At 43.7% G+C, this 9,076-nt stretch overlaps 1 protein-coding gene across 1 annotated transcript; it reads left to right on the top strand.

The window, feature by feature from the left end:
- Positions 1-5,293: 5,293 nt before the first annotated feature.
- On the top strand, positions 5,294-8,839 carry LOC143126206 (uncharacterized). The gene is made up of 4 exons (XM_076288118.1): positions 5,294-5,871; positions 6,601-6,927; positions 7,799-7,909; positions 8,316-8,839. Exons 1-4 carry the CDS (start codon positions 5,742-5,744, stop codon positions 8,432-8,434), a joined length of 687 nt encoding a protein of 228 aa, XP_076144233.1. The 5' UTR covers positions 5,294-5,741; the 3' UTR covers positions 8,435-8,839.
- The last annotated feature ends 237 nt before the right edge of the window (positions 8,840-9,076 follow it).

The following is a 9,076-nucleotide window of genomic DNA, read 5'->3' as shown; positions in this document are numbered from 1 at the left end:
TGAAATGTTCAAGTTCTCAACAGTATTTCAGACTGTGGCATATTAACAACTTCAGGCCTAGCTGTACGTAAGCCGCAGTCAAGGCGCAGTTGAACAAAGGAATCACCCCAAACAATAAAAAACTCCATTCAAACCAAACTCAAAATGTTCAATACGCAGTTGTTCGTTAACCCACTTTCTTACAATAGCATACATATAAATAGCAGTCAGCTTCAACAATCCTCTATTGAGTTCAGGAACATTAAAGAAATGTAGGCTACTGCAGCAAACAGTTTTCCGACAACGTCGGTCTTAACATAGGCCTACAACACAAAGTGAATCGTTCTCCTAGAGCATACGATGTCTAATCAAAAGAAAAGAAAATGAAAGAAAGAAAATGTATGAAACCAAAAATGTATGAAATCAAAAGTTAGAGTAGGTCAAAATATCAACCAAAAGGAGTCAGAGGTGAAAGAAGTGAGACGTTTTGTTGCGTGGGCGCCGCCACGGAAAAGTAGGCTATAGTTTGTTGTAACGAGGAATTTAAATGGGATTGGGGCAGCGGTAGGTATGGAGGGCAGGTGAAAGGGTTTTTGGAGGCTACAAACAGGCTTAGGGAAACCGGTCACAGCAGAAAAAGTTTGGATCAAACCCAGCATCCAGCGCTGTTCGTCGTAGAAAGCTCCAATGTACTCCCTGTATGTCCTGCTGAATTCTCAGAAAAGGGTTTCAGGGTCCAAAAACGCTCCCATGGTATAGAATAATCCACCACATAATAGAATCCACACGATCTTTTCCCGTTCTCAGTAAACTTCTCTCTTGCCACACCTCATCCGCCATCGGCCCACACTCTCTTCGCCACAGACTTCATTCATATAATGACAGACCTACCCTCAGATTCACGTCATCGCGCCACGTCAAACACAAACAGAACCTCTCAACTGCCACCAGTCTACACCAAAATCCACCAGTTACTATTTAATTATTAAAGTAGGCAGGCATGCCTAACCGCTACACTGTGTGTGTGTGTGTGTGTGTGTGTGTGTGCTTATTGTGTCTAGTGCAGCCTGTGAGTGAGTGAGTGTGTGTGTATGTGCTTGTTGTGTCTAGTGCAGCCTGATGGGACCAAATTTCCCTCTCGGGATCAAAAGAGTATATATACTGCTAGTTCAGTGTGTGTGTGTGTGTGTGTGCTTGTGTCCAGTGCAGCCTGCTAGTTCATTGTGTGTGTGTGTGTGTGTGTGTGTGTGTGTGTGCTTATTGTGTCCAGTGCAGCCTGCTAGTTCAGTGTGTATGTGTGTGTGTGCTTATTGTGTCCAGTGTAGCCTGCTAGTTCAGTGTGTGTGTGAGCGTATTGTGTCCCATTGCACCTCTGCTGGCCCAAATGCCACAGCTCACTATGCTACTATGCATTAACTTCACATGGGATATGCCATTTCTAGGCTTTTCCCCCCAAAATTGCCTACCATCAAATGCTTGACCTCTGTAGAAACAATCAGAAGAAGTGTGTGAAGTACTGGAGTTACAGAGGTTAGAATATAGTTTTTTTTTTTTTCTACCGGGTTACAAAAACATCTATGAACTGACCACTTGACAGTCACTTGACGCATTTGAGAAACACAACTGAGGCCTAGTACCAAGTCTTGTGAAGCTGTGTGTAAAAGTGGATCAATATAGATGAAAAGATGAGTACTTTACACAATTATTTGAAAAGGTATGTCCATGCGTTTTGCAAAATGCTCTATGGGGACCCCAATAGAACCTTTGGTTACCCAAAATGTATACTGACAATAAAAGGCTTACTGCATATGAACCCCTTGGTGTAGAAGCATAGGCCTGGTCTCAAATGAAAGGTAAAACTCTGAAGTGTTACGGTCGTATTAAACCTTTAAATAAAACAATTATAACACAGGAATAATATATGTATTACAATTTATATGACTTCCTCTATGCTAATACACTGGCAGGAATCATACCAATTAATTAAAAGGCTTGATGTCTTGAAATGATAATAGATGGTTGGTTCTCATAATCAGATAGGGATTGCTGAGGGACCAGATTCCAAAACAGGCTGCAGTCGAGTGGTGGAACGCTGATGGACGGGTGCCAATCTGGAGCACAGACCAGAGAAATCAAACATGGAGAACAGGTGTCGATCTGGAGCACAGACCAGAGAAATCAAACATGGAGAACGGGTGTCAATCTGGAGCACAGATCAGAGAAATCAAACATGGAGAACTGGTGTCAATCGGACAGACCAAAATAATGAAACACGGAGAATGGATGTAGGTGGATGCTCTCACGCTGATCACAGACGAGATGCTGTATCTAACGCAGATCACAGACGAGATGCTGTATCTAACGCAGATCACAGACAAGATGCGGTATCTAACGCAGATCACAGACGAGATGCTGTATCTAACGCAGATCACAGATGAGATGCTGTATCTAACGCAGATCACAGACGAGATGCTGTATCTAACGCTGATCACAGACTAGCTGTGATGCCATGATGTTCCCAACCATCTGCAGTCTCAACCTAGAAGCACACTTGCTGTAGAACCATCAGTAGAAATGTTGACATGCTTGCTAAAAAAACATCAGAAATGTCGGCGTGCTTGCCATAGAGCCATCGGGGTGGTGGTGGCGTAGTGGTTAAGGAGCTGGGCTAGCGTGCAGTATACTGAAAGTTGTGGGTTCAATTCCCAGCTTAGTCAAGTCATGTTTATTTATAAAGCACTTTAAACACAACACCAGCTGACCAAAGTGCTGTACAATAAGAAAAATACTGCTTACACCGTTGTGCCCTTGAACAAGGCACTTAACCCCAAGTTGCTCCAGGACAATGAAATCTCTTGTAATATAATCAACATATTATGTAAGTCTCTTTGGACAATAGTGTCTAAATGAATAAATGTAAATCAGTAGTAGTGTTGGCACGCTTGCTGAAGAACCATCAGTAGTAGTGTTGGCACGCTTGCTGTAGAACCATCACTAGTAGTGTTGGCACGCTTGCTGCAGAACCATCAGTAGTAGTGTTGGCATGCTTGCTGTAGAAGTGCAGCCAAACTTGCTGTAGCACCACTATGATTCTCCAGTCTGGAGGTGACCAGACCTGCAGAGCTTGGTCATTCAGGACTTTGCTCTCCTCATGTGAGAGCAGTGCAACGTGGCAGAACTGGAGTGCTGGAGGGTGTTTAAGCCAGCAGGGGGCAGCACGTCCACACAATCTTCATCTGGACACAAGCAGAAACTCCCCCCTGAGATCAGTTCACAAGGCCTAAAGATTAAACCCTCTAGAAATATCATTATTTGTTTTTTTTTTCTGTTGAAGGGTTAAAGAAATGCTTGAAAGTAACTGGTTATTAACAATTCTTACATTTACACATCCTGTGTAATAGATGTGTCAGAGTGGACATCTGTTTTTCACCATCAGTACAAGGTAAAATATTTTTATACAATATTCGTTTATTATTATTTCTTGGTTAAAGTCCTTTAAGTAAGACTGGTAAGTACTTACTTACTTACTTACTGTAGGCTATGTTGGGTAGCATATTTATACAATGTTTGGAAGAAAAGTTTAACAACTATAACTATCTTTTAACTATACAAGTTATCATGCTAACTGGAAAGCAAACTGTATCTGTAACTTTTGTTGGTGTTACTAAGGTTGATGTGTATCTGCAGTAAATCAGCTATATTTTTAAACTTGTTTGAAGGAAATGTGCCCTACATTTTAAATACCATCATTACCGTTGAGATATTTTAAACTCTGTGCTTTTTTCATGTCCTAGCCAGGTCCAGTTTTCATGTCCTAGTTTGGTGATATCCTAGTTTGGTCCAGTTTTCATGTTCTAGTGGGGTCCAGTTGTCTGCCCACAATAAAGTGTTGTCAGTATGATGTGTGGGAAGTGGATGTGTGGGAAGTGGAGTTTTTTCACAGCTGTGAAATTAGTCATTAATGTTACAAATATCCCTAGTGCTCCTCCCTAGTGCTCCTCCTCCCTAGTGTTCCTCCCTAGTGCTCACTAGTGCTCCTCCCTAGCGCTCCTCCCTAGTCCTCCTCCCTCGTCCTCCTCCCTAGTAATCCTCCTCCCTAGTGCTCCTCCTCCCTAGTGCTCCTCCTCCTAGTGCATTACACAACTATATTGTCCTGCCGTGTCTCGTTTTAACACAGTAACCACGACAACAATGTCATTGCATCAGTGTGCAAAAAGGCCCGTCACACTTAGGGTGTGTTCGAAACGGGTAAAGTTGCTGCCTTTTAAGATATCTAACTGGGGAGCAAGGCAGCAAGTGCGGTTCGAAACCGAAAAAATTAATTCTGCTGCCTTTTAAGATATCTTAGAATTCCCAAATAACGGTCATTTTTGGAGGCAGCATCGATGCACATTTCATGCTCCCTCCTACCCATAATCCCTTGCGGCAACGTCTGAAACAGCTGTGAAAGGTAAACAAACATGGCGGATGACATCGGTAATGGCTGCTGAATCTGTTTAAAATGTCATTTGTGTGACCTTATTTTGCTTAGATTTGTAGATTAGAGATGAGAAATAAACAATTTACTATCTGATTATGCCATTGTTGTAACCATTAATAGCGTCTGGTCTGATATATCTGCCGGCCGTAAAACGAATTTATACCGTTAGCCTGCTAGCTTACGTAAGCTAATTTAGTTTAACATACCAACACACACACACCCTGACTTATAGTATAGCCTCCTAACATACCAACACACACTCTGACTTACAGTATAGCCTCTCACACACACACACACACTCTGACTTATAGTATAGCATCTTAACACACCAACACACAATCTGACTTATAGTATAGCATCTTAACACACCAACACACAATCTGACTTGTAGTATAGCCTCTCACACACCAACACACACTCCACTAGCCTCTTAAAACACCAACACACACTCAGACTTGTAGTATAGCCTCTCACAAACCAACACACATTCCACTAGCCTCTTAACACACCAACACACACTCTACTAGCATCTCACATACCAACACACACTCTACTAGCATCTCACATACCAACACACACTCTACTAGCATCTCACATACCAACACACACTCTACTAGCATCTCACATACCAACACACACTCTACTAGCATCTCACACACCAACACACACTCTACTAGCATCTCACACACACACACTGTGACACCTTTATTGTCTGTGTCACAGTGTTTATTTTGAAGACCAGTCCGTGTGTGTGTGTGTTTGTGTGAGTGTGTGTGTGTGTGTGTGTGTTTCAGAAGAAAGGAGGAAAGATAGCACAAGAACAACAGAAAGAGGAAAGGCAGCTGAAAGGGGGAAGAGAGCAGAGAGAGGGAGCGAGAGAGGCAGCGAGGTCACCGATCAAAAGAGGAAGCTTCAGCGAGTCACGCCACCACAAGCCAGCAGAATACTGTCTCCAGCACGTCAGCACCCAAGAGAAGACCGTCCGCAGTGCAACACCACCACCCAGCAGAATACCGTCTCCAGCACGTCAGCACCCAAGAGAAGACCGTCCACAGCGCAACACCACCACCCAACAGAAGACCGTCCCCAGTGCAACACCACCACAAGCCAACAGAAGACGTCTCCAGCACGACAGAGCTTACAGATACGACTGTATGCAAGATAACTGATACAGTTGTCTCTAGGCTGACTGTCTCTAGGCTAACAGATAAGACTGTCTGCAGTTTGTCCACTACACCACTGGGCTGACTGGACAGCAGACACCAGGGTGCAGGCCAGGGGTATGACATCAGCGCGCCAGAGTCCAATGGCCACCAGGAGCAGTGGAGCAGAACGGACACACCGCCCCCTACAGGCAGACAGGCACACTGGCATTCTGCTGCTGCTGATGATGATGATGATGTCAGCGCATGGTGAGTGTCACCTCCCCAGCAGTCTCACTGTGTGTACGTGTGTGTATATTTGTTTGTGTGTGTGTACATGTGAGTATGTTTGAGTACATTTGTGTATGTGTGTGTGTATGTTTTAGTAGATTTGTGTGTGTGTGGGTGTGCACTGTATTCATGTCTATCTGTACGTATGTGTATGTTTGAGTAGATGTGTCTATGTGTGAGTGTGTTATGTATTCATGTGTATCTGAGAACTTTAGTGCTGTTTTGATTGTGTTGCATTGCACATGATCTGAACTAATTCAATATGTATAATATATGTTGGGCCCTGTTTATGATAAACTGTTTATGAAGATATTGATATGAATCTGTTTATGTTATACTGTTTATGAATGTATTGATATTAATCTTATGTATTATTCTTCATGGCATCGAATATAGAGGCTACAAACTTAATGTTGTTACATTGTACAGTAACAATGAACACTCTCTATTCTATTCTAATCAATGAACACTCCCTATTCTATTCTAATCAATGAACACTCTCTATTCTATTCTAATCAGTGGGTTAACTGCATTTGATGTGTGTAAATGGCAGTCTTTTATTGTAAATTTACGGACTTTATTTTTGTCATTAAAATTTTTGAAACATTTTACGGGTTTCTGTTCAGCTCTGGGACTCTTATTGACGAATAAAGCTCATTCATACTGACATGTTCAAATTATGAGAATGAATCTCCTCTCTTAATGCAGGTCTGGACTGTGATGCTACTCAGAATGCTCCATGTTATGGGGCTCTGGGAGAACCTGTGTACCTGCAGCTGATGAGGAACACCAAAGGACATCATCTGAGCCTCCGTTATAATGACAAAGCTGTTTTTAAATTCAGAAATTCCAAGTCAGTGTTCTATGAGGAGTTCAACACCACATCAGTCCTCCAGAGGTGGCAGTTTGTTCCTGATAATGGGACCATGATTATCAACCCTGCAGAGAAGAGAGACGAAGGAACATACAGAGTGGAGATCACTGAGGAGGCAACAGGGAGAGGAGAGGAACTCACAGTACAGCTGACCATAAAAGGTAAATTACTTTATTATTATTAATAAAGTAATTTAATATAATTATTATTTCTGGAGCTTTAATAAGTTACATAACCTTCAACTAATCATTGCAGGTAAGTCACTGCATCCAGATCAGACTCAGCAGCCATCATCATTATTGGTACAGAGCCTCTGGGCCACATGATTAGGGTTCAGCACCGTGTGATTGGTACACATGCCTACATGAGTAGGGTTCAGCACCGTGTGATTGGTACACATGCCTACATGAGTAGGGTTCAGCACCGTGTGATTGGTACACATGCCTACATAGCGTTCAGCACCGTGTGATTGGTACACATGCCTACATAGCGTTCAGCACCGTGTGATTGGTACACATGCCTACATGAGTAGGGTTCAGCACCGTGTGATTGGTACACATGCCTACATGATTAGGGTTCAGCACCGTGTGATTGGTACACATGCCTACATGAGTAGCGTTCAGCACCGTGTATTTGGTACACAGATGGCTTTATGAGTAGGATATGAGTAGGGTTCATATTGGATAAACACCATGTGACACAAAGACACAAAAACACATCTTTCATGTCTCAACAATGCAGGGATTCAACAGTGTGTGTGTGTGTGTTTATTTTGTCCTTCAGATTTAAACCCTGTGCTGCCTGCATTAGTGTCTATAGTGCTCCACTGTATGTGTGTGTGTGTGTGTGTGTGTGTGTGCGTTTTGTCTTTCAGGTTTAAACCCTGTGCTGCCTGCATTAGTGTCTATGGTGCTCCACTTTGTGTGTGTGTGTGTGCGCGTTTTGTCTTTTAGGTTTAAACCCTGTTGTTCCCGCATTAGTGTCTCTGGTTCTCCTCCTGATGTGTGTGTGTGTGTGTGTGTTCTCTTTCAGGTTTAAACCCTGTAGTTCCTGCATTAGTGTCTCTGGTTTTTCTCCTGATGTGTGTGTGTGTGGCCGGAGGCGTGTTTTACTTCTACAGGAGGAAGAACACACACACACCAGGTTAGACATGCTCTCCCTTTACTACACACACACACACACATACACACACAAACCTCCACACACATAGTAACACACACTCATCTCTCTCTCCCTCCATCTCTAACCCTCCCTATCTCCCTCCATCTCTCCATCCCTCTCTCCACCTCTCCCTCTCTCTTCATCTATCCATCTCTTTCCCTCCATCTCTCTCCCTCTCCATCTCTCCCTCCCTCTCACTATCCATCTCTCTCCCTCCCTCCCTCTCCCTCTCTCTCCCTCCCTCACTCTCCATCTCTCCCTCCCTCTCTCTCTCTCTCCCTCCCTCTCTCTATCCCCTCTCTCCCTCCCTCTCTTTCTCTCTATCTCTCCCTCCCTCTCTCTGTCTCTCTCTCTCTCTCCCTCCCTCTCTCTCCCTCTCTCTCCCCAGCTGCCCCAGAGGAGCTGCACTATGCGGTGGTGGACATCACCCAGAGGAGGCAGGAGGATTATGAGCCCTCAGGGCCCACACAGGACTGTGTGTATGCTCAGGTGCAGCCCAGACAGTGAACGTGTGTGTGTATGTCTGTGTGTGTGTGTGTGTGTGTGTGTGTGTGTGTGTGTGTGTATGCTCAGGTGCAGCCTAGACAGTGAACGTGTGTGTGTGAGTGTGTGTGTTTGTGTGTGTGTGTATGCTCAGGTGCAGCCTAGACAGTGAACGTGTGTGTGTGTGTGTCTGTGTGTGTGTATGATCAGGTACAGCCTAGACAGTGAACGTGTGTGTGTGTGTGTGTGTGTGTGTGTATGCTCAGGTGCAGCCTAGACGGTGAACGTGTGTGTGTGTGTATGTGTGTGTGTGTGTACGCTCAGGTGCAGCCTAGACAGTGAACATGTGTGTGTGTGTGTGTGTGTGTCTGTGTGTGTGTGTAAGATGTGAGCACAATTCAATGCTTTTGGATGAAACAGCAAAGAAAATTAAAATGACAATGATTCAAATTTGCAAAATCTACTTTTATTTGTTTTTACGTAACATGATCCAACTCCTAATCATCTGATTGTAGAGAGTTATTTTGAGCGTTGTAGTTTTCCCTTTCCGCGTGCGAGTCACATGACCAATGTGAACTGGATATGTCTGGCTGAGCTGAGGTGTCATGGCAACCATCAGTTAGGGCTTAAAAGGAAAACCTCAAGCATACAAAAATGATGATAGCA

This window comes from Alosa pseudoharengus, unplaced genomic scaffold (assembly GCF_046254945.1).
Source record: "Alosa pseudoharengus isolate Yale_2024_CS ecotype anadromous, Long Island Sound unplaced genomic scaffold, YU_APseudo_1.1 YU_APseudo_1.1_scf_16, whole genome shotgun sequence".
Taxonomy (NCBI): domain Eukaryota; kingdom Metazoa; phylum Chordata; class Actinopteri; order Clupeiformes; family Clupeidae; genus Alosa; species Alosa pseudoharengus.
The sequence above is the reverse complement of the archived record's forward strand: the minus strand, read 5'-3'. Positions and strand labels throughout refer to the sequence as shown.